We start from the raw sequence: 26122 nt of genomic DNA, 5'->3' as shown, positions 1-26122 counted from the left end.
TGAAAATTAAAATACGCTTCCGTTAGCTAAATTTGATGGTTACTTTTGAATTTTCAAACATTAGCCTTAGCTTGAACTGCCAGAAGGATTTCCTTAGTTGGCACCTTTGCAGCAGAAACTCCAGCATCACTGCAGAAAACTCCAACAGCTACTGCTTTGTAAAAGAAAAGGCATTGTTGTGTTTCCAACCCACCCACATGTTTTGTAGTAAAACAACAGAGAACTGCAAAGATTGTCCCCAACCTTCCAGCGCATGAAAAAGTGGTCAGCAGGTGCCCACACAACTTCTGTGTTTTCTAAGCTCTGCTTTAAAGGTAAGAGGCCTGAGTGGAAGGGAAAGATTGAGGGCGAAGGCAGTAAACAAAACGAGGGGAAACGTTGTTCCAACAAAACAAAACAAAACAAAACAAAACAAAACAAAACAAAACAAAACAAAACAAAACAAAACAAAACAAAACAAAACAAAACAAAACAAAACAAAAGCTAAGGTAACACGTAGTAACAAACACAACCCAGATCTCCTAAGACACACCTCTTTATTAATGCATTGTTTCTTTAAATCCCTGCTCCTCCATGAATGGCTCCATTTGCTGATTTTTAACAGCGATGCGTTCTTCCAAGGGGTTAAAGGCAGGCGACCGAGCGCGCCTGTTGGCTGAGATGCCTCCAGATAGCCAGCCTTGCGCTGGCGCTGGCAGCTCGCTCGCCCCTCCCGCCGACGACGCAAGGCCTTCCCACTTGGTGGGTGGTGCCCAGGCTGCTGCTACCGGGTTAGGTTGAGGCTCCCTGCGTGTGTCTATAACTTTGTGTTGCCGCTGCTGGTTGTTAGGAGAAGGAATGTGGAAGTCAGCAGAGCGGAGGGCGGCGGGCTGCTCGCGCGAGCTGCAGAGGCGCCCTTCGTCCCCGGCAGCAGTGGCGCCGCCGCCGCCTCCTCCTCCTCCTGCGCTTCTTCCAGGCAGGGGGATCATCCGCGTCGCTTTGTTTTAAAGGCTTCTTCCTCTGCCTAAGGCGAGACGAGCTGGAGGAACCGTGCTAGCAGGAGCCATGCAGCAGCAGCGACGCTGCGTCTTCCTCCTCCTGTGAATTCCGACCTGGATTTTCCGCCGTCCGAGCTGCTCGCCGCTGCTTGGAACCTGCCGCTCGCTCCTTCGTCCCTCCCTCCTTCCCTCCCTCCGCCTGCGTGACCTCCCGCTCTGCCTTTTCGCCAAGGCTTGTTTAAATGACTTGAGTGAAAGAGGGGAAACTGTCAAGATGGCAGCAGCAGGAGCGAGGAGGTGATGCGCGGGGTGGTGTGGATGCTGGAACGAAAACCTTGGCAGCCCTAAAGGACGAGGACTCCGGGCTTCTGGACCTGTTGGAAGACCGGCGATTTGACTTGTCTTGGATCCCGAGTCCTCGCTCTCTTTCCCTCTCTCTTTCCCCCACGTTGAAGATTCGGATTTTTAAAAAACCACAGCAGAGCGTGAGTTTCCCAGTGTTGTTGTTTTTCCCCTCTGCGCCCCCTTTTTGGGGTTTTTTTGCTTTTTTGTGGGGCGGGGAAGAGGAATGGAGCAGGCGCGATCGGGTGCGTTTTAAGACTTCAGGTTCCCAGCTTGGCTGTTTCGAAGTCAGCGGCGGCGAAGGACTCCTGGAGCCGAACAGAAAGCGCCCGCCAAAGCAACAAGCAAGAAGAGACTCGTGGCTCTCTCTTTATTTTTAGGCGTGCGGAGGGGGAGAGAGCCCGCGGGAAGTGGTCTCTTTAATGCATACCGCGAGATGCTATTGGAGCAATCCTGCACGGGGTGAAAGATAAACAAACACACGGGCGCGCCGCCGCGGAGATTTGCTTTCCCACTCTGCAAGGGTTGGGTTTTTTTTTGGGGGGGAGGGCTGTTTCTTGCAAAATCGGCGCTCCTCAGGATCCCGAGGAAGAGGACGCACCTGGAGCCGGCTTGACCACCTGATCGTTTCTTTTTCCCGATTGATTTTATTGGTTGTTGTTGCTGGCGGTAGGCAAGGAGAGGTGGTGGGGTGAAAAGGAGGCGGCCGGACCTTTAATGGAGCGTGGCATGTTTGTACAACCTCGCTGATCGCTGCTACTAGGAGGTGCGAGAGGAGGCGGAGGCGGAGGAGGAGGAGGAGGGACGGCCGAGGTGTGGATCGGGCTCCTCTTCCCTGACATCCCCACTTGGCAGCGGATCGGCAGGCAGGCAGAGCAGCCTCCCGAGCGGGGGAGAGGCCAAGATGGCAGAGGCGTCTCCCCCCGCCCCCTTGTCCCCCGTGGACGTGGACCTGGACCCCGAGTTCGAGCCCCAGAGCCGCCCGCGCTCCTGTACGTGGCCGCTGCAGAGGCCTGAGCTGCAGGCGAGCCCGGCCAAGCCCGCGGGGGAAGCGGGCGCCGACGCCGCCTCCATGATCCCCGAGGAGGACGACGACGTCGACGACGAGGAGCAAGGGGGCAGCTCGGCCATGGCCGTCGGAGACGCCGTCCCTAGCGGCGGCGGCGGCGGCGAGGCGCTGGCCCCGGAGGACACGGCCCGCCTGCTGGCGCCTTTCTCGGGGCTGTCCGGCCAGGGCGCCAGGGCGCCGAGCGGAGGGCAGCAGCCGCAGCAGCCGGGGGCGAGCGGGGCGGCGGCGGCGCCGAGGAAATGCTCGTCCCGCCGAAACGCGTGGGGGAACTTGTCCTACGCGGACCTGATCACTCGCGCCATCGAGAGCTCCCCGGAGAAGCGCCTCACCCTCTCGCAGATCTACGAGTGGATGGTGCGCTGCGTGCCCTACTTCAAGGATAAGGGCGACAGCAACAGCTCGGCCGGCTGGAAGGTGAGCGCGCGGCGGGCGGGGAGGAAAGTTGGTGGTCGGCCGGGCGGGTGGTTGTGCGAACGGGATCTCCTGTGTGGGTCTCACGCTCTCTCCAGTCTCGTATTCCTTTCTTACTTTTCCTCAAAGTAGTGGGTCGGAATGGATCTATCTGAAGGCAAACCACCACCACCCCAACTCCATTGCAGGATATACAGGATCCGCACGCGCACAATCTTCTCTGTTAATTAGTGCAGAAAAACGACCACCCCGCTCTATCTCCGTTTGTTTCCCAGTCACAACAAGCGCCAGCGCTGAACCTCCCCTCAGAACGCATTGAAAGGGCGGGAAAATTCCTACTCTTTTAAAGCTCTCAAAAAACAGTACAAAAATGCCGTCATGGTTTCAGACGGTGGAGAAAAGTGGTTCACGAGTGTTAAGGGGGGGGGAGGAACTGGTTTTTGTTAAGTGTTACAAGTGACTTTGTGAGAGTAGGGTATACAGTGTTTAACTCCGTTTTTGACCCAACAGAACTTGAGTTCTCTGACACACACTTGAACTGGTTTTTCGTGGTCAAGATCGGCAAGCCTAAATAAACAGCTTAAAAAAGAAACCTCACAAAAACCACCACCAGACACACTTGACCCACATCATCAACTAACTCACATTTCTAGATTATAGCCTGCTGCTGGTAGGAGCTGGAGGAGATGCCCATGTGGAAAAGGTGACTGCGTGGCTATGTTCATAGAGCGCTTTCTCTCACGCAGTGCACCCCACCCTTGCGGATCTCCCCTTCTCCCCTAGGCTTCAGGCCTGGTTGGTCTCATCCACAGGGTGTGATGGGGCAATTGCAGAACAACTTTCCAAAACTAGTTCTTTGCTGTCCTCTGCAAGGGTGACCCTCAAGGTGTTGTGAGGAAACATCAGCGCCTCTCTCTCAGGGATCCTGCTTCAGGACCAGTCCATAAAGGTTCTTTCAGAGCACCTTTACTTTGCCTGGCTTACGCTCCGATGCCAGCACCTGCTGCTGCCTAAGCTAGACCAATGTCTTCTCAGTCAAACGCGACCTCCTGTGATAGCAAAGCAGGAAGCTTCTAACTTATGCCAGAAATGAGCAAGAGTATGTCAGTGGCGTGTCTATTTACATGGTGGTGTGGTGTGTTTGTGCTTGTTGCCCTTTATCTATTTTCTAGTAGCCAAGACTTGTGGTTAAACTCGTAAACTGTGGAATCGGTACTGTTCAGCAGATAGGGAAGCAAAACAATCCCCTGTTTAAATCTGCCATGTGGGAGACTGTCCTTTGTTTGATGGGATTATATGCATGCAGCAGCCTCTGAACCTACTGAGCTAAAAAATAAGTGAGGACATCGCTTGCTTTTTGTATTTCTCAATATTTGTGTATTTACACTGCCACAGTCGTTTATTTTACATTTTAAATTCCTTTGTTCAGCAAAAGACAAGACCCAAGAAATGGAAATTAAGAACACTTTTAAATAGCAAGCAATGTAAATAAGTGCATCTAGAGGGGACAGGATAGTATTTTTAAAAAGCAAACAAACCCAGAACCTCAAGATGCTAAATAGTGAAGAGTTATAGAAAGCAATATCTGTTGCTAGTGGGGTGAACTGGATAGGTATATTTTCCACATTAAATAGCCACACAGATTATGGCATTACGTTCATCGGTACGTAAAAGGCACCCCACAGCCTTTTAAATAGTGCTATACAATAACTTGAGCTAGGAATTATAACTCCTGTTTGTACTCACATACCGTCTTTTGTTGCTGGTGACATTTTAACACATAAATGGGATGTGGAACACTGACACTTTTTGAAATGCTTCCATCTGCTAGTATTACAAATATAAACCATTCTACTTACATCACCCATGCTTCTTAGAGGTAGTTGCTTAGACAAGACAAAAGTTTTGTAATGGTCAAGGCACTATGACTTTGTATACAGAGGGTCCCAGATTTGGTCTTCAACAGCTCTAGGTAGGGGTAGGAAAGACTCCTGTCTGAAAACCTGCGCAGCTCTTGCCCGTCACTGTAGCTAGTTGGACTAATGGTCTGATTTGGTATAAGGCAGCTTGCGACCATCAGCAGCTGCTGCCAGTGACTTACAGTGGCTGGGTGTTTGAGCCCCACCAGCGAATGTCTGCACTGTAGTGGCACAGCACATGCTTTCCATTCAGAAGGTCCCAAGTTCAACCCTGGAAGGTCCTCCTGTCTCTTAAACCATGAAGTGCCAAGAATCTTAATGGTCTACAAAGGCAGCTTTCTATGCCACAGATTAATAGGATTCTGCTCCTGCACATGCTTTTTCGGAAGGAAGTACCAGTGAATGTGGGTGAAATTTGACTAATTCGTACTTAGGGTAGACCCACTGAAATCAGTGGACTTAAGTCCACTGATTTCACTGGGTCTGCTTTGAATATGACCATAACTAACATTGGATATCATCCTGTGGTTTTGTGTGTTCACTTGGGAGTAAGCCTCGTTGAACAAGATGGGACATCTGCTCCACTGAATATGCATAGGATCACACTCATGGCACATTGAAGCTGAGGGCACAGTTGAAGCTTATATAGGGTTTGCCGCTTGGGGGCCAGCTGCACATTATGCACAGATAATTGTGTACTGGAACTCCAGTCCTCATATTTTATTTTAATTTTCTTAAAAAGCTTCTTAGGAGGAGGCACCTGAGAGTGCTTACCATTGTCTTTACTGCCATTTCCCCATTCCAAAGCCTTTTCCCTGTTGGGGTTTAAAATGCTAACCTACCACATAAACTGGAATCGGCAGAGGAAGAACCATGTAAGTTGCCTTGAGCATCTTGAGGAAGGGTGGAAGAAAATAATAGTCATTTTGCCCTTTCTCCCTTCATGCCACCCAGCCACAGGCCATGGTGGATTGCCACAGGGAGAACATGCCATGCAGGATCAAACCTATCTAGTTCAGCATCCTGTTCTCACAGTGACCAACCAGGTGTCCATGAAGCCACAATGCAGGACACAAGCACAATAGCATTCTCCACATTAGTGATTCCCAGCATCTGATATTTAGAGGCATCCGGCTTATGATAATAGAAGCAATATAGACTTTATGACTAGCAGCCATTGATAGTCTCCTCCTCCATGAATTTGTCTAATGCCCTTCTAAAGCCCTTTAAGTTGGTGGCTGTCACTATATCTTGTGGAAGTGAATTCCATTTTTTAACTCTGTACCATGTGAAGACATATTCACTATCCCCGTGACTCTGCCAGTTTTCAACTTCACTGGATGACCCCGAGTTCTGTCCATCTTCTCTCTTTCAACTTGCAACCCCCTTTGAGTTTCTTGGAGGGAGGGTTTAATGAAAACATAATTTGAGTTAAAAGTTGCTCTGAAAACCCATATCCCTCTGTCCCTCCTCTTCTCAGTTCCTGCTGAACCATTTGTTCTGTGTAAACAAAGTGCTAAGCCAGCAAAGCAAAAGATGACGATTTGCACTGGAGATGACCAGCCTTCACCCAGGGAGATGTGGATGCTATGACAGAGGCTTATTATTGCACATGGTGTACGCACCTCTATTGTCTTTGTTCACAGGTTCTGCAAGGTTTTGTAGACCTCCAAGAGCCAGCAAAACCTGTTTGACCAGAACTATTGGTAGGACAAAAGAAATGTATGTGTGCACTACGTAACCGATGATGCCTCTGTCGTACCACCCTCAACTCCTTTTGAAAAGATTGTATTTAATGCTAGTGCTTCTCAGAGTCAGCCCACTGAAATTAATTAACCTAAGTTAATCATAGCCATTAATTTCCGTGGGTCTACCCTAAGGTCTGTCCCCATCCATAAACACATAAAATAGGAACCACTTCATACATTACCAAATTCCTGTATTGGCAGGTATTCCTACACAACACTTTTTTCCCTACAAAGTCAACAATTTGCATCTCCTGTGTAATAGCGATCACACCCAGTGCATCTGTACATGTAGTTAATCTGCCATGGTCATGTGGCACACCTGTGTGCACGTTAGAATTAAAGAATTGTGGAGTTGGAAAGGGACTGTGAGGGTCATCTAGTCCAACTCGCTGCAATGCAGGAATTCTTTTGCCTGACATGGGACACAGCTCAGATAATAAGAGATGCATGCTGTATCGACTGAGTTATGTTATTTCCTTCATGAATGTGCCTACTGAGTGAGTATTTTGTAATTTATGGTGAAGTGGCCCTGAGTTTTTTTACACAGTTGAAGAAGCGTAGCAAGAAAATATTTTCTTTCATATTTAATATGTGTCTGTGTTTTCACATGAAAAATATATATACAGAGGTAATAAATATGGAAAGAAGGTGTTGATACAACACAGAACCATAGCAGATTTATTTTCTATTACAGTGGCCAAGAATAAATGTCGTGACTTTTTGCATTTGCTCAAATGTTGCCTATTGTACTTGCCTGATGCAGATCCCATGTACAAAAATTTTATACAGCTACAGTATCCGTCTCAGAGGCATGAATGAGTCCATGCATTCAGAATTCTATTAAATTTACAATGAAACTGTTTTCCTCTTAAATATTTTCATTTGATGGGAATAAAACAGAATGTAGGCTGTTCAGTGGAAACAAGTCATTTGGAAGTTAGTTAGGCACCACAAGGTTTCTATTAGTAACCTTTTCATGTGTCCCAACTTCTCTGTAGGACACACCAGTAGAAACTTAAATACAAATGAAGGGCTTTCAGTCGTCGTGAACTGAGCATGGAAGGATCTCATAATTCAATACTAGTAATAATATATAATGTCCAGCAGTTTAAAACAAGGGAGTGGTTATGTCATAAAATACACGTGTATTTTTGGATCATGTGCTGCATTTCCAAGAGTTACCATAAATGCACCATAAAAATGCCATAAAGTTTAGAGGTGGGATGTCAGTTGTTGCTCTTCTGACAGAGCCTGCGTCGTTAGCAGATGTAGTTGTTTGGAGTCCAATCTGTAATGCCTTTTAAGCTGCTGCCTTAAGAAAACTTTCATATCAAATGGGCTACAGAGGATCGGTTAAAACAACAACATGTAGCAACATGGAGGACTGTACTGAATTTATGCTCATTGATTTCAATAGCAGCATACTCTAGGCCATGCAGCAAAGTGCTTACATTAATTAGATTGCTAAGCATAGTTGAAACATTTCTAACCATTTATAATTTTAATTTGATATTGATTTCATTTATGAGCAGCCTTAACTGGTACTTTGAGCTAATTAAAATGTTAAAAACTTGGATCCCTGGATACTTGGTGATATGTTAGTTCAGAAATTTTGCAATAACCTCTAACATGACCTTACAGAAAGAGGAGACCAAACTAGACCTGTGAAATCTTGTTTCGTTTTAGGGAACTTGGGCAGGCCGAAATAGATGCTACTATCTTTTATCCGTGAGGCATTTTCTCATATAATAGAAATGAATTATGAACTGCCCATGGGAAAGTACTGGAAAGCCTTCTTTAAAAAACATTAATTTTCTTACCTTTATATCTTGCCTTCTGTCTGTCATGGACTCAAAGTGGTGTAGATGTGGTTCTCAGACGATTGCCCTCTAGGTACTGGTCATATCCAAACCTTCAGCACAGTGTTGGCCTTGTGTGCCTTGCTTCAGAGTAATCTGAGTAGCTTCCCTGGTTTATGTAGAACAATGGAGAAACAAGTATTCGTTTAGACTTGTACCTCCATGGGTTAGAGCTGATCACACAAACATGATGGCTATGGCAGAGAAAGTCGGGGACCTTACAGCTAGGTTTTTTTAGTTGCTGTTTTTTCTAGATTCTGTACTCTTAGCTTGGACTTAGTTTTAAAAATCAAATTATTAAGCAGATTCATTGCACTGAGAATGTTTATGTACTACTTCAGAAGTGCACCACTTTGAAGTTCTCTGTGTTGAAAAGGACACATCTTAATGATTTGGAACATTTTTTACTTGGAGTGTGTGAGATACTAGTATACAACAAACAGACTGTTCTATCCCCATCCCAAAAAAATCCTTTTATGGGTTTAAAAAAGGATAATGATAATCAATGATACAAATAAATAGACTGTCGTCTTGTAATGTGTAAATAACAAAATCACACAATAAATTTGCAGAAATATATAAGGCATCTGGTTCATTACTAGTGGTCTGTACTGAGGAATTTGCAGGTGACATGTCTATCATGCAGCAGTTTGGGTGAAGGTGAATTCATTGTCCGGTCCATGCCTAAGCTTACAGTGCATCAAGCTACTTACTTTTGAAAGACATAGAATTGCCGCATTTTATATTTGACCTTATGTGGTTGTTGTTACATAGTGCTGCATATATAACAAAGCATTGAAATAAGTAACAGTAGTAGCTATAACCAATAGGAGAGGCAAATTGCAGTGCATCTCCCAGTGCTTCCGTGTATTAACTCTGTGGTCCATTTTAAAAGTTACATCCTTCATATGGGGATTGTAACATTTGTGAGCTGTTTAGCATGTGGGACACCACCACCAACAACAACTATTACTTACACTTTATAGCGCCCAAATACCTGAAGTGTCTGGGCAGTTTGCTAAGATTAAAATAAGTAAGATGCTATAATAAAGTAACCAGCACAATATCATTATAATAACTGTAACATCTGCATACAATCAGAAAAACCACATAAAACCAGCACAGCAAACATACAAAGCAGTAAAACCATCAACAAAATTTACTAAGTGCCAGAAATCTAAAATGCACTGAAAATTCACATTAAAAGGCCTGGGAGAATGGCACACACATACACCTGGAGAAAGGCCAATAGGTGAAGAATTATTTGCGACACAGCTGCATGTTTCTGATTGGCTCTGTCATATGACTCTCCATGTTCCTACATTATGGCTTCTGTGAGGAGTTACTGCCAGGTGGAATAATTTTTGGTGGCCTCCACCAACAGCCACCATCTTCCTTGATGGTATGCAGTTGAAAGTAATCGGCAGGATCCAATTAATGACACTTTTCAGAGGACACTTGCACAAGGACTTCCGCTCAACCCCCCCCCCCAATTGGCCCAGGACAGAACATTGCACAGGGCAAGGAGCAGGGTTATTATTTCACCTGGCAAGCTAAATAGGTCTAGGGTTATCATTCCTACCATTTGCTTGTCTGGAAATGTAGTAATAACCACAGGAAACAATATGTTGTTGTTGTTTAGTCGTGTCCGAATCTTCGTGACCCCATGGTCCAGAGCACGCCAGGCACTCCTGTCTTCCACTGCCTCCCACAGTTTGGTCAAATTCATTTTAGTAGCTTCGAGGACACAGGAAACAATATACTTGGTGCTAATCAGTTACTGTCTAAATAGCATATGGCTACAAGTATGGGACCTGAAAGCATTTGTATACATGTAACGGCTTTGTTTATGGCAGGTATTTGTCTTCTCACTTACACATTAGTTGCAGAATGAAGAAATTATAAATAAAGAATACATCAAACCAAGAGAAAAGGTTGATGTTGGATTTTGGCACATACATTATGTACATACAATAAACCAGTTTCCTATGACTTCCCCTGTGAGAGCATAATACACTTCTGTATTACACTTCTGTAATAGAGGCATCTTCAGGAGTTGATGATCTGTGCAAGCACAGAAAGTATGAGCAGATTGCACTAGCACTACTGTATCTGTGTATATGAATATACCTAAAGCTTCTCTCAGTGGGTCACAGAGTTACTGTGAAGTAGCTATTCTTTGTTACTTTCTTTTTATGAGGCATCTCAGTAATGGTGTGGTCAAAACATGCTCCTCCCATATTTTATTGTTTAGTTTCTAGGGTTCCCCCCCCCCGAAAGCTTAGACAACCCCACTTTTTAACACAGTGGAACAGTTGCTCAACTTCTCCAGTTGTAGATGACCCATTGTGCAGCTGTTCTGTGGGTTCAGGACCAGTTATGGCCTGCATAGATTATGGAAGGAGTGGGAAACCTTTGGCTGTCCAGACTCCAACTCCCATCAGCCCCAGTCAGCACACCCAGTTGCTAGGGATGATGGGAGCTGTAGTTCAACAACTAGAAGCACTGGGTTATGGTAGAGACATTTCCTTCGTTGTAGTTCCTCTCTCCCCTTTAGGAATCAACTCTCTTTAATTTTTCCCTGTTCAAATTGCATTTCTTTTTTTCTATTTCTTTTTCTCATTCTAAAGGGCAGCTGAGGGTGGGAGGAGAGAAATCAATCCTTTGTCTTCATCAATTCTTGAGGTTGGGAGAATGGGGGTTACCCACATGGCTACAGAATGTTATTTGGATTCTAGAGGCCTGGAAATTATAAGTTGCCACTCCACTGGCATTGCAGTGGTAATTATTTGCTTCTAAATAGCCCATGTTTGGAAGCACCTCACCTGTTTTAGAGGGAGATTTATTTGTTACATTTTCAAATGCCTGCTTAGGAGAAGGCATCTACTTCCTGCTTTGCTAGTGCAAGGTTGTAGATCATACCATTATGCTGTTATAGGCAAGGATCCAAAACATTTGGCTTGTCTCAGTAACTAACTGTTATTTGTGTTTGCCACCAATCCTTTCCCTCCCGTAAGTCTTCAGCACAGGCTAGAGGTTTTGGGGATGAGTGTATGTGTGGGAATATGGTCATTTGTCCATAAGAGCATGGGCAAAAGTTCATTATTGCAAGGATGATTTCATAGCAGAAAGCATTGCTTGGAGCATGATCAACGCGTGAAGAGCTCATGCTGCCCGATGATTGGCCCACGTAAGCATAGCATGATCAAATACGTGGTCTGGTGTGAGAACATGAGACTAATGTATTGTATTGTCTTTTATCTGCTGACTGAGGCAAAGCTCTCTCCTTGAATTTGTATCTTTTCGTGGACACACAATAAAGGCTGTGCTCCAGCAGCTTCTAGAGAGAGCTGCGGCCAGACTTCTTCAACCCATCTTGGCGTGAGACTGATTATTTACGGATGGCGAGCAGGTTCTCGTCATGTATGCATGTATGTATGTTGATATATCCCATAAGACACTGGACTCTGACATGCTCCAAAGCTCAGGGTCACTCTTCTGCATATGTCAGAGGATACAGAGGGAGGAAAGGTTCTCTTAAGGAGGGTGAAGTCTTGTACTGTGCTGAGCTTTTCTGTGCCAAAGCTTAGCTGGACATACAAGATCCATGCAATTTGTGAAGAACTCGAGGAAGGGAATTGTCTTAGGGAGAGCTTGAAGATACTTACTGCCATTGATAGATCCCATGCTGATGTCATTGTTTGAGGAATCTGGTTAAAGCCTATTGCTTATATCTGTTATTTATGCAGGACAAAATGAGTTTGCTTCAGTGTAGTGGGGATAAAGATGGGTGCAGCATGTTCTCTTTTCCTTAAGCAATGTTGTTGTTGTTTTATTTTATATGGCAGAAGCATGGGCTTCTTAGATGAGTTTTTGTAGGCATGGAACATGAAGCGAGAAATGGCTAGTCAGCTTTGGTTAGTATTAAATTACATTTCCTCTAACATAATTAAGATTTTGCCAGTTTCTTCAGCAGCAGGCCTATTTTTTTCTTCTGTTCTCCCATACCATGGTAGAATGTTATCTAACCTAGCATTAAGCACAGCAATACGATACAGTAAATATCTCCAGATCCTTCATACCGTCTACGTTTTAATAAACATATGTGCAAGCTATTTTAACACTCACCTACACATTTCCAAGCCGTCCCACAGTGATTTATTTATATGACTCAGTATCTGCACACTCCTTTGAATAGCTGATGAGGGTGAAGGAAAAAAGACTGTAGCTTCTGGTTCTAAAAGATCCAAGGGTTTGAGAACGGAAGGGCTGAACATTCTTGCTTTATGTGGAAATGAATGTTCTGGGAACGTTTTCCCTTTTGGTAATTTTGTCAAGTCGCCTTATTTAAGGTGACGCTTCAGCTTATTTCCATGCAATTTTTGCCATTCTCACTGTTGTTTCCTTAATCAAGGTTTCTCAGTTGCTGTAACTCATAACAAAGCTCTGGAAGAGAGAGGGGAACATTCCTGCGTGAATTACTCCAAAAATAACTTGGGTAGAATGGTTTTTACCCCAAAATAACTTGGGTAATATTTGTGTGAGAATGGAAAGAAGCAGCTGAATGGTAAAGGTAGTAAGCAGACAGCAATCTGCCTTAAGGAGAACTGATGGATATTTCAGAAGTCAACAAAGTAGTAGTAGTAATAGTATATACAAGAAGCTTGGTTTTTATAACTGACAAGGGGCAGAGAAGCACTCTTTCTTCGTCTAATTTCTCTGCATGCATGCATGCATGCGCGCGCACACCCACACCCACACCCACGCACCCACCCACACCCCAATCGATCAGGATTGGAGGGAGGAGCTTCCTTTAACTGGTCCTTATCACAGCTTGAGTTCTAAAGACAAACTATTCAACCACTATTAGGCAGAATGCTGCATTGCAAAAAAAAAAAAGAAGTTTCATTAAACAAGCACATCTGTAGTCTTTATTAACTTGATTTAAGTTAATAACTGCTGCTGTCAGGAGGCAATATTTATTCCTCACTATCTAATATTGATCACTTCCCTATAACCAAGAGTGCCAGCCACTTTCATATGACACAGAAATCAGAAAATTTCCTGAAAAAGCTTTAAGTACTGTGTGCATCACCTGGGTAATTCTATTTCCACCCCCATCTCCAACTTGATGGAAAACAGTATTTGGTCTTTTCTACATGAACAGGGCACCATGTATATTCTAACCCTGTAAAGTTGGTGGAGTTTCTTTATATACAGTTGAATAAATAAGCAGATCATTTGCTTTATTTTGTTTTATATCAGAAGCCTAATTATTCTATACATTATTTATCTTCCCTGTTTGAGACAAAGACTGCTGGTATATTTAGGTGTGTGTGTATTAAAGCTTCTGTTTCAAAAAAGCGACACCATGCAACAACTCGAATGCAACTTGCATCTTGCTTAACATAATAAATAATATATCCTTAATGGCTTTGGGTGGTTCCCCCCATTTGTCAATAAACATATAGATGTTAAGGACTTGACGGGCTGCTCATCAAATCTGCAGATGACACCAAACTAGGAGGGGTGCAATGCTGCTGGGATTCAAAATGACCTTAACCGATTGGAGAACTAGGCCAAAACTAACAAAATGAATTTCAATAGGGACAAATGTACGGTTCTACACTTAGGAAGAACCAGCTGCACAAATATACTTGCTTGCCAGTAGTACATATGAAAATGATCTAGGGGTCTTAGTAGAGCACAAACTTAACATGAGTCAACAGTGTGATGCAGCGGCAAAAAACACACACTACTGCTCTTCTAGGCTACATCAACAGAAGTATAGTGTCCTGATCGAGGGAAGTAATAGTTCCACTCCATTCTGGCTTTGTTTGACCACACCTGGAGTACTGTGTTCAGTTCTGGGCACCACAATTTAAGAAGAATATTGACAAGCTTGAATGTGTGCAGAGGGCAAACAAGATAATCAAGGGTCTGGAAAGGAAGCCTTGTGAGGAACAGTCGAGGGAATTGGGTAATGTTTAGCTTGGTAAAGAGGAGGCTGAGAGGAGATATGTTAGCCGTCTTCCAATATCTAAAGAGCTGTCACATGGAGGGAGGAGCAAGTTTGTTTTCTCCTCCGGAGGCTAGGACCCGAACCAATAAAACCAAGGTACATGAAATGAGATTCTGACTAAATATCAGGAAGAACTTTCTGACTGTAAGAGCTGTTCCATCAGTGGAGCAGACTCCTAGAAGAGGTGGTGGACTGTCTGTCCTTGGAGGTTTTTAAGCAGAGGTTCGACAGTCATCTGTGATGGATGCTTTAGTTGAGATGTCTGCATTGCAGGGGGTTGGACTAGATGTCCTGTGGGGTCCCTTCCAAGCCTACAATTTTATGATTCTAGTTTGGTTCTGTGAATTGGGCCTTCCCTTTCATTCCACTTACCATTTTCAGCTACTAGGGAAAAAAGCTGGTTTGGTCATTTGTGTGTGAAAATGGAATATAACATTGGCTGTGGACTTTTGCTCTGACTTTATCAATACACTTTAATGCATTCTTGGCTTTAGTTCTTCCAGGCCATGCTGAGTCATGGTTCTTTGTATGGAGCAGCAACTGTGGGCTCAACGCTGAATGATCAGGGAGGGTGGGAGAGCAATCCCTGCCTGATAGAGCTTACGGTCTGTAAGGTGATAAAATGCAGCTCTGGCACTGTAAGAAAACCATGAGATGAATTTACTTGGTTCTGGCTAGTGGGGCTGCAGGGATTTCTCTTACTGAAGGATGGATTAGTTGCTGAGCCTAGAAATAGTCAAATAGGTTTTCATTGGGAGAAGCAAACTCTTCTCTTGGCTTCTGGACCTGAATGTTGAAGAGTTTGAAGGAGAAATAAATGGGAAATTATTGAGAAACATAGGGCATACAATTCTAAGGCACACACAGGAAGTGGTTCTGAAAGTTGAATAAACTGATTAAATTCCCCCTTGCCCACCCTGCCCACATGTCCTAAACAAGTGTAGAAGCTTGGTTGCCATCCGTCTATTTTGCACATGATGTGTAAGAGCTCCTACACATTTGCCAAAATCCATTGCAGTGGGTTGTAGTGTGACAGCAGGAAATGCAAAATGTTGAATAATGTGGGTTTTAACAAAACATGTGTATCTTTTAAAATGTCTTCTGATGATGTAAGACTTCCCTCCATGGCCATGTCACTTCTCGCCATGAATTGTCTTGCTTTTCAGTTTAAAGCGGCTTTAGTTGTTGCTATGGGATGCCCAGGTGCTTCTTCCTAATTTCAATGATTGTGTGTGATTGATTCTGAGGCCCAGCGGGACAGCCCTCTGCTTTTTTTCAGAGCCTTTTTGTGTCTGTAGCTTTCCTTATGGACATAGAAACACTGGGAAGATTCATTAAATTCTCATTTCCTGCTGTTTTAGAGCTTGATATACATTACAGCTGCTCTTGTGGGCGGATTGTTGAGAATCCTGATGATCTTGCTCTCAATGGGCAGGGAAGGCTGGAAGCAATGGCTTTAGTACCTGGTATCCTTGGGCAACTGCCATGGCCCTCTGCTCCAGCAGGGCTTGCTGCAATACATAAAAAAAAGTGCCTGGTCCAGGACTATGAGCATCACCAGGATGCTGTGTTTAGCAACCATTAAAATTTCCCACAGTGCCCTGGATCACCACTACATTGGGAGCGTTGTAGAAAACAAAATGGCCACTAGACCCAACTGCCTGGTCCTGGCATCAACAAGCAGGGGTCACCAATGGAAGAACGGCTCAGACGCTACCTCTGCCTTTCCCTGTCCTCCCAGGAAGGCAAAGGAACCTTTGGAAAACAAAAGGCGTAGGAAGGAGCTGCTTCCTTGAGAGGAATTTCATTCATTCTTTCTTCTTTTAATCTTCTGGTTTTATTCAGTGAAATGCAGTCAATTTGCAAATTGCAACTCTTCTCTGCTGCTTCCCCAATAAAGACCAGATTGTTTTAAAGAGCGCACCTGCAAGCAAGGTGGAGACTGACTCTTTCCTCTGGGCAAGGAGCTGTTCCCTTCTCCTCTGATTTTTCCTGGAACTCCTTTACCTTCTTGGGAGGGTGGGGAAAGGTTAGGTTGGGCTAGTGCTCCAAGCTACTTGAAAGGAGATCTTCAGGACTCTAAGCGGCCAGTTTCTGACAGGAGCAGCTGGAACATGTAGCCAGGCATCTAAGCGTTGTGTGACAATCAGTGCCACTGGGTGCTAAGGGCTGCTTCAGACATTTCAAATCTAGCGTGTGCCGTATGAATCCATGCTGTGTTCTGTGAGAGATGTTCCCTAAAGGAACTAAGTTCTCATTCTCAAACCATTTCATTGTTTCCCCCCATATGTGTGAGGCATGGGAGGGACCACAGTTCTCTTTACTTCCTCACTGCATACACTAATGTTGAAGCCTACGCATTCATTGTCCACTTGAAGCATGATGGACTATTCTGTGGTGGTGTCTCCAGGGCTGTGTGTTGCTATTGCACAATGTTACTTTAAGTTGCCTTTCTTTGGAGAGACATGAAAGGGGCCTAAAATAATTTTATTATCAAAACCAAATTGGGTACCCCCCCCTCAATTTAATGTCATAGCCTTTAAATAAAAAAAAAATGGAAGGAGATTATAGCATGTACCGAAAGTGCCATGTAAGTGATTATTGTTGTTAATTATATGTTCCAAGATTGAGTGTAACTGGATACTAAACTGTATATAAAGATGTTGTAGACTATAAATGTAGAACTACTTTCTCTTCTAGAGAAAAACCTAGTTTCTCATTCACATGTGCCCATGTATGTGCATGAAAGTTAAAATGACCCATTGATTAATATTGAAGAGTATGAACTAAGCATTATGTAGTTAAACTAGTTTAAAATAAGCCATGGGCATACACAAATAAAAATGATTAGAATGATAGACATGGAAATACATGGAGCCTGGTTGGTTTCATCCTGGCTTATTGGCTTGTGACAAAGCAGGCCTTTTCACTGGTGGTGCCAGTGTTGTGGATTGCTCTCCCTGCTGAAATACGAAGGATCTGTTGGTACTGGCTTTCTGAAGACACATCTGTTTAGCCAAGCATTTTCCTGACCTGAACCTATTGTTTTTAATTCTTTTAATTGCTTTTTAAACTCTTAATTATGCTATTTTAATTGGTTAGTTTTATTGGACATTTGAATTAAATTGTAGCTGTTTATTTTAAGGTTTTGATGGAATTGTTTTATTATCTGTTTTAATTGTGTCTGTTTATTTAGTGTGTTTTTTTTGTAATTGGTTGTATACTTATAAACTGCTTACAAACCTTGGCAGTTGAGTGGTATATAAATCAATAAGTAAGGCTATAGTGGGCATTTAAGTACTTGAAGGCCCCTTAAAGAGTTATATCACTTTCATTCAGTATGTTAATCAGGCCTTGGAACTATCGGGTTCCCCAAACATAGCAAAGATAGACAGCACGGCATCCTCTATCAAGGCTGGAGGACCCGGCAGGCTCTTGATAAGTTCTTAACATGTTCCGTGGGGTCCCCTGATAAACTGAACTCTAAGGATGTGTGCTTTTGATATGGTTTTAGATCTGCCCCATGATGTCTGTGCATTGACATGCCTAGGGGGAAAGGTTTTTAAAAAATCTGTCATTATAAAAAATGTGTGTAATGGTAGCATGCCTTTGTAACGGTGAGAAATTTAGCGTATACCCTGCAACACGAGGGATGATCTCTATAAATACTTTTTTAAAAAAGTATAAAATAGTTAATCATTAGAAATCCCAGTATGTCAGGATTTCTCCGATCTCACTTTAGGACCATTTTCTCTTAATCCTGAACCCAACAAAATGTTATATATATTCCATAAAAAGCCTCATTTTCTCCATTTATGCATTTCTTTTGTGAGTTCATGCTGTTTTATTTGTGTATGTTTGCCTGACTGTTACCACATGCTATACTTTCTAACCTTTTGTCTAAACTAGGAAATGAGGTGTGATTAGCAATTTTGATAAGTAGCATGTATTACCTTGACACATTTTCGAGCATTGCTTAGTAGCTAGGGTAAATAGAAGGTGCACCCTGCTTCTTATATGTAAAAAGGCTGCTTACCCACCAGTAGAAATGGGGGGCTCTGTGTTGGGAGATATGTCAGCTTTAGGACCGACTAAAGGACATGGAGAGTATAGGAATTGGGGACTTTCCCGAAAGGGTGGATGTGAGAGTAAACACCCACCCACTGAATGTTTTGTTAAGTGTTTTGCAAAATATATGGGCTGGATTGCATATGAAGAGGCCGACTGCTGAGTTCCATCTCTTAAGCGGCAATCCTAACACATGAATTCTGTAGGGCTTACTGCCAGGTATGTGGCGTTAGGACTGCAGCCCTAGTCGATATTAGCCTTCTGCTGAGGTATGTTTTTCTGTCCTTTAGGATGTAAACATATTTTGAAATGTTCTATAAGCAGGGAACAGGAGGAGCAAGGCATATTTCTGTGTGGTGTGAACTGAAGCATTTTAGGGTTCATCAGAAGACACCTTCCCTCACCTCAGGAATTAACTGAACTTGTGATGAGGGGAGCAGAACTGTGCTTATTAGCACTGCCCCAGAGTCTGAGACTAGATCTGCGTTATAAATTTAAAGCTCAATGCAACTGACTTTTCTCCCTCTCTTCTCCCCTTGCACCAGCTGCTGAGTTCCATCTCCCCAACCCACCATTTGTGGGGAAGAAGGGCATTCCTGTTGCTCTAGTGCTCATCCTTGCACCTAGTGGAAATATTTTGCTGAATGTTGCCCCATGATACCACCTTAACACTCATGGCTTCCCCTACGGGATCCTGGGAACCAAACTTTGTCAAGGGTGGTGAAACTACGCTTCCCAAGAGCCTTTGGGGGAGGCCATGACTGTTAAAGTGGTATGACAGCGCTTTAAATATTGAGTGCGGGTGTGGCCTGACATCCTCCTGTGGCCCCGTGTTTGGCATTTATGAGAGAGTTCTGTATGTGCACAGATCTCTTTCTCACAACTGGGAACCCTGAGCCTGTCATAGTCCCCAAGCATGCGGAAGGGCCCATCTCATGCACAATCCTTTCACATGAACACTAAATGCCCAGGAGAATTAGCCATGTTCCACTCCATATTCAATATACGTGTTTGGGGGTAGAATATCTGTAGAGCTCAGTTGTGCCAACCAAACATAGAAGCTCTGAAAAATCTGTCTGTCTCTTTGTCTCTGGAGATTGCTTCCTGAGATGGGTAGGTCAAAATGGCTTCCATTATCTTTGTTGCTGGCTTGACTCGCCGGAGAGGAGGAAAGCCTCTCTCTCTCTTGGGATGCCTGGGGGTAGAGAAATAGGTAGCTTTGCTGGTTTCAGTGAAAGTGAACAATGGGAGGAGTTTTTAGTGGGGTGGGGGAGCAGGGAACAAAATATAAAATGTAAATGTTTTCCAGTTGTTTTCAAGAATGAAACTGCATTTCAACAGATCACGCGACTCTGCAGTTATAACCTGCGTATCAAGGACTGACTATCTTACTGTGCCATGAGTTGTGACCCATGGTTTTATTTCTGCATTCAGATATTGGAATAATAGCCACTGTTTATCATTGTCGATCTGAAGCTCTTAGCTAGAGTTGCTTTATTTTGGTGTAAACATGATGTAGCTACTTAATATCCCGAGTCATTTATTAACAACTTGACAAAAGAAATGACAAACTTCACAATGGTGGTTCATTACCAGAAGAATGTTCACGAGTCTCTCAAGTCCCGTGATTAATCTCTGTTCTGTTTAAAAAAGAAGCAAGCTTAACATTGAACGTAGAGGATGTTAGGATATTTCCGTTCCACCTTAAAAGGGAGCAGGATGTTTGTGTCATAGCCTGCGTATTTCCTGTTCACAGGATGTTTCTCTTGTGTCTATGCTTTCGTTTCTCTCTCTGTGCCTGAGACATTGAAGCAGGCAGTCATGTTTTCTTTGTTCTGACCAACGCTGAATAAAGTTGCAAATAATGCTCTCCTGCGTGCATCTTTCGCTGTGCATTATCTGCTGATAGAACGTGCACCAGCTCTGGAATGTGGCAAGCTATTTCTGGAGCTCGTGTCACTAATTGAATGATACTGCGTGTCTACCAGAGGCCGATGGATCGCAACGGAGACGACGTGGGGTCATGATGGACTCTGTCTCCCTGGCAGTATCCCAACATGTTTTCCACTTGTAAAGAGGTTTAAACTCAGACCTTTTAGCGGATATCCCTTAGAAATCAATCAGCTATATTTTTACATGCAGAAAAGTATTGAATGGTGTTTGTTTTTGCATATGCTGTTGTTTGTTTAAATCTGTTTTCATGTTTTAAAAGTCTTCTGAGTTGTCACTTTTGCTTCTGGTAACCCTACACAGTGAGAGTTTTGGATCAATCACAAAAGGAGGCACGACATTGGATTTTCAAGTAATTCAGGATAACTGTGTCCACATCAACAAAAACAAGACACATCCTGGGTGAAATTCTTCAGTCAGCCATTAATTTTTCTCCCAGAGATTGAAAGTCTATAGACTGAATCTCTGATTGTATGTAGCATTTCTCTCCAACCATTTATCATATACAAATCCAGTTAAAAACAGGATGTTATCCACCACTGTAAACATTTTGCAGAGTGGCAGAGGAGGTTTGCTTTCTATCAGTAGTTGAGTTGTTTGTTTCATTTTATATAATAGCTTATATTCATTTTATATAACAGCTTGCCCATACAGAAGAGTGGTGCTGTTACACTCTGCTTGGAACTCTTCAAAAGAACAAAACTGGAACTGATACAGGTCCTGTTGTTTTTCTCATTCGAACCCTGCAACCAGAGTCCTTCATTCCAATTGCCCTTCCCATTCATTCTTTTCAGGAGTGTTTACTTGAAAGTAGTTTGCCAAATCAGGGAATCTGGGGACATGCAGAAACATGCACCATGAAAATAACCTACTTGTTATTGCTTTCCATTTGGATGTGTTTAGGGCTTGCCACACATTTTATTTTATTAAAGCCAACAGAATAGCTTCTGGCTTTCCCAATCTGAAGAACAGGGTTATCACACGTGATTATGTGATTTAGTGAGATTCTTCCTGATTTCTGCTAATATAATTTCAAGTTGTCAGGGTGTTAGAATTAACTTTGTTAGGTTACATTTCGTGTTTGGCAGCACAACATGAACATGGGCTCTATATGTAAGCAGCACTTCATGCATAAATTGTGAATTCCCACCCATCCCTTGCAAAAATAGTCATAAGTGACGACCAAGAAAGGAGCCAGCTCTCTGCCCATCACCACCTATGTATTCTATAGGCAAAAGCTACTCATAATTTAAACATAAAGGCACCATCCAGAAATGATGCTGAGCATGTATATTTTGTATTCTAGAGCTTTCCATTTGGATGTGTTTAGGGCTTGCCTAAACAGTGGTACCTCGGTTTACATACACTCCAAATTGCATACGCTTCAGGTTACAGACTCCGCTAACCCAGAAATAGTACCTCGGGTTAAGAACTTTGCTTCAGGATGAGAACAGAAATTGTGCTTCGGCGGCGTGGCGGCAGCAGGAGGCCCCATTAGCTAAAGTGGTGCTTCAGGTTAAGAACAGTTTCAGGTTAAGAACGGATCTCCGGAACGAATTAAGTACTTTACCCACGGTAAAGGTAAAGGGACCCCTGACCATTAGGTCCAGTCATGGGTGACTCTGGGGTTGCGACGCTCATCTCGCTTTATTGGCCGAGGAAGCCAGCGTACAGCTTCCGGGTCATGTGGACAGCATGACTAAGCCGCTTCTGGCGAACCAGAGCAGCACACGGAAACACCGTTTACCTTCCCACCGGAGTGGTACCTATTTACCTACTTGCACTTTGATATGCTTTCGAACTGCTAGGTTGGCAGGAGCAGGGATCGAGCAATGGGAGCGCACCCCATAGCAGGGATTCGAACCGCCGACCTTCTGATCGGCAAGTCCTAGGCTCTGTGGTTTAATCCACAGTGCCACCCGCCTCCCTCTAACCTGAGGTACCACTGTACAAAAGATTGAAAAATTCAAATTTGTTTTTAGACCACAGATCTTAGCAATAAAAGCCGCAAAACTCCCAAAAGAACAAAAAAGATGATTTGTGACCAAACACTGATGCAGTAAAAAATTGTTTTCTGTACATTTGCAGGATCTCCATAATAGCTTGCCCCCCTGTTAGTGAGCAAAGTAATTCAAACATTTGGAGCTTTGACCAGTGATCCTTTCTACCTAGCATAGAAAGTATTTGAGATACTTTGATCTTTCCATAATGAACATTGTACAAATGATGCAGCAGGTCTTTAAAAAGCCCACTTCCACATACATAGTGCCTCAAAGTATATGGTACTGTCCTATAATGGCCATTTGGGATAGCAGTGGCTATTCGTTGACTGGAAAAGAGTAGGTCTCCTAATTGGATATTTAGTAAGAGTAGATAAGTAGCTTTCGTACCCATGAGAACATTTAATCATATAATAACAGGGGGGAAGTGAATGAAGCAGTCCGCAGGGCCTGTAGCTGGCTGCCCTGTTGTCAAATCAAATGCCTTAATTGTGTTTCATAATATTAGGAGCCTCTAAGACTATGAAATGGAGTTGCTACCGCTTTGGAGAAACATAATCATTAGTCATTTGAATAAGGGAACTGGAAATATATGAAAAGTTTAAAATTGCCCTGCTTACTAACATTAAGAGTGAAATGTGTCAGCTGTCAGATCAATAGAAGAGTTTCCACCTGGTGCAGGAGCACCCATGACGGGTCATTTTGGAGATGTGGAACAGGTAGATAGAACAGAGGGCATAACCCAGTTTGCTGCTGCTGCTGGATCCTAAATCCTATAGCATTGGGGACATCCACTTTGTTACCGTGATATGTTATGCTGGTAAAAATTTGTGTCAAGGGAAGTTGGTGTGGTATGTAGAGGCTTCTAATTATGGTGTGCAGTTGATACTTATTCCTCCCACCTCTTTGAAAGTATAAAAGCAGTTCCTAGCAGTGCACCTTGTAAGAGTAGGATAAGTTTGCTCCTTTAGCTCTTTTTAGAATTTGCTATTATTATTATTATTATTATTATTATTGTTGTTGTTGTTGTTGTTGTTGTTGTTGTTGTTAGTACCTGTATGCTGCTATATTTATTGCTTTGCAAATGCATATGTAGATTATGTAGTCCACTGCTCACTTGAATTTGTCAACCATATTTGAATATCAGTCAAGTTGGGTTCCAGATGATGGTGTGCATTTAGTGTGAAATGAAACTCACATGAGATATGGTCTATGGAAAAGACTTCTTAGAAAGCGTGCATATTTGTACAAGTCTGGATCCAACCCATAGACAGATAGATCCATCCATCCATAAATAACGTACATAGGCAACATTGTAGAAAGAAAATTGTGTCATTTATTTAAACAATAACAATTTATTCACCCATAGTTTTACATCTGAAGACACCTTAATATACATTTTGATCCTCTTTTATCAGATGCGCTGGTGCACATATTTTCAGAAAGAGGCATGTGGGGTATGAAGTAACAGCTTGCTTCATGTTTTGAGATGAAGACCAGATCCTTTAATATGAGTTGGAATTATGTCATTAACTTGTATGTGGATCACACCTTGTGCCTCATATAAACACTTGTGTGTATGATTGAGCATCTAAGTGGAGCAGAACAGATTCTTAGCAAAGTACTGTTTACCCCCTCAAGGGCTTTGTCTGATTTCATAATGTCATACGTCCTCTTGTGACATACCGCCTTCTTCTGGAGCTTGCATGCATTTGCCAGTATTGATAGAGATGGAATAGCTGATACCAAACAATGAGGTGGAATGATTTCTGTGAATATGTATAACTGCTCTCTTCTGTTCTCCACCAGTCCTGCATTGAAGTTGTCTTGGAATGAGCCTCTGCTGTTCGGCATTGTCAATCAATTTTGGGTCATGTTGAACTGGATCCTCCCCAGTGGATGGGTCATTTGGCAAAATTTGTGACTAATAATAATAATAAATTATTATTTGTACCCTGCCTATCTGGCTGGGTTTCCCCAGCCACTCTGGGCGGCTTCCAACAGAGATTAAAAATACATTAAAACATCAATAATTTAAAACTTCCCTAAACAGGGCTGCCTTCAGATGTCTTCTAAACGTCAGGTAGTTGTTTATCTCTTTGACATCTGGTGGAAGGGCGTTCCACAGGGTGGGTGCCACTACCGAGAAGGCCCCCTGCCTAGTTCCCTGTAACTTGGCTTCTCGTAGTGAGGGAACTGCCAGAAGGCCCTCAGTGCTGAATCTTTATGCCACATAAATGTTTCTTAGCATGGTAATATGATAAAATAGAACTTTAAAGAAACAGTGTTTGTTAATATGGTACTTATTGATGAAATGCCTCAAGATTAGAACTTGACAAAATAGGATTTCCTAATGATCTTGCAGTAAGCAAGGTCAGCAGAACACTAGCTACAGCTAGTTAAGATTAAGAACTAGGATGATTAAAAACAAGTTCAGAAGTTTTGACAGCATCATCACATTCTTGGTAGGTTTAGGACACCATGACCTACAGTATCAGTCGCAGCTGGTCAATCCAAGAATATAAATAGTGAAAAGAACATTGAATTGGCTGGGAGAAAAGGTTCACTTTGGGTTTTTCCAACAGCTGTTTCCAGGCTGCAGCTTTGATTGAAGTTTACAAGTTGATCAAGTCAACTTGTGAGCGGACCTGGAACATGATAGTGGTATATTTAAAGTGGTAATTACAGCTAAACAATGTGATACATTCATATTTGGGTAGTATTCACCACTTCAGATTTTCCTTGGTTATAGCTGTGTTCTTAAGTGCAGTGGTGATGTCCACATACGTCTACTTAATTATAGGGTTAAAAAGGCTTTGTGGAACTTGAATTATTAGACTATTGTTTGTACTACAGGATTTAAGCCTTTGTAATTTATTTGCAGTGGCCAACATCTTCAAACCATATTGAGATTGTTTGTGGGTAATTTACAAGCCTGATATATCAGCACCTTATTGTTTCCATGTGCAAGGTGCTTTCAAAGACAGACAGACGTTCAATGGACATTTTTTCCTAAGTGGAATACTTTTTGTCTGAGCAGAATAATAACTTTAAAACTAGTTGATAACATCCACTTGCCACAGTTGAATCATCCGTATCTATGATGACTCTCATTGCTCAGTGAAGGAGCATATTAATGTAATAAATCTGACACTTAGCCACTCTAGCACTTATCTACATATAATGGTAATGCTCATTCATGTAGCCATTTTTCCTTAGAATAAGCTCGGAAGCATTACTTTGTTGAAGGATGATCACATCTTTATTCTCTGGGGGTCTCTCCCCTGGAGGTGGGCCAAACTTAGGGCCTCTTTCAGAAACTCTCAAGATCTCTTCAATTGCTGGCTTTCAGTGGGATGACTTAAACTTTTGTTTTATTTTTGTTTGCTCTCATTTTACTTTTGTGTGTATGTTTTTATCAATGTGGCCACCCCGTGCCCTGGGGATGAGGTACATGAAAAGGAGTATAGGTACTCATTTTGTCCTAAGTTATGATTTTGTGAGAGTCTTTTGCCAAAGTGTATCATACGGCATGTCAGTTATGGAACTTATGGCATTTCAGGAGAGCTGGATTAACCATTAAGCAAAATAAGGCATCAAGAGGTACTACAGAAAATTTCTGTTGCTGGATTTACTATGGACCATACGATGCAGCTGAACTAGGTTCCACAAAAAAGACTCCCACGATAAATGAAAAAACACATACAACAATAAAAATATTAAATATAAAATTGTAATAGAGATTAATAATACATGG

The 26122-nt window shown here is 42.9% G+C and overlaps 1 protein-coding gene across 2 annotated transcripts in view; it reads left to right on the top strand.

The window, feature by feature from the left end:
• The first annotated feature begins 777 nt into the window (after window positions 1–777).
• The window catches only part of FOXO3 (forkhead box O3), a 114399-nt gene continuing 89054 nt past the window's right edge, over window positions 778–26122 (top strand). Inside the window, exon 1 of one of the 2 annotated variants that reach the window (XR_013837599.1) lies at window positions 778–2802. Coding sequence is in view for 1 of the 2 variants with exons in the window: in XM_079971651.1 (XP_079827777.1) it covers window positions 2224–2802 (579 nt within the window). In the remaining variant the exon portion in view is untranslated. The remainder of the gene's footprint in view (window positions 2803–26122) is intronic. The other variant, XM_079971651.1, reaches the window with a different exon arrangement.

This window comes from Podarcis cretensis (genome assembly GCF_951804945.1).
Source record: "Podarcis cretensis genome assembly, chromosome: 3".
NCBI lineage: Eukaryota > Metazoa > Chordata > Lepidosauria > Squamata > Lacertidae > Podarcis > Podarcis cretensis.
The sequence above is the reverse complement of the archived record's forward strand: the minus strand, read 5'-3'. Positions and strand labels throughout refer to the sequence as shown.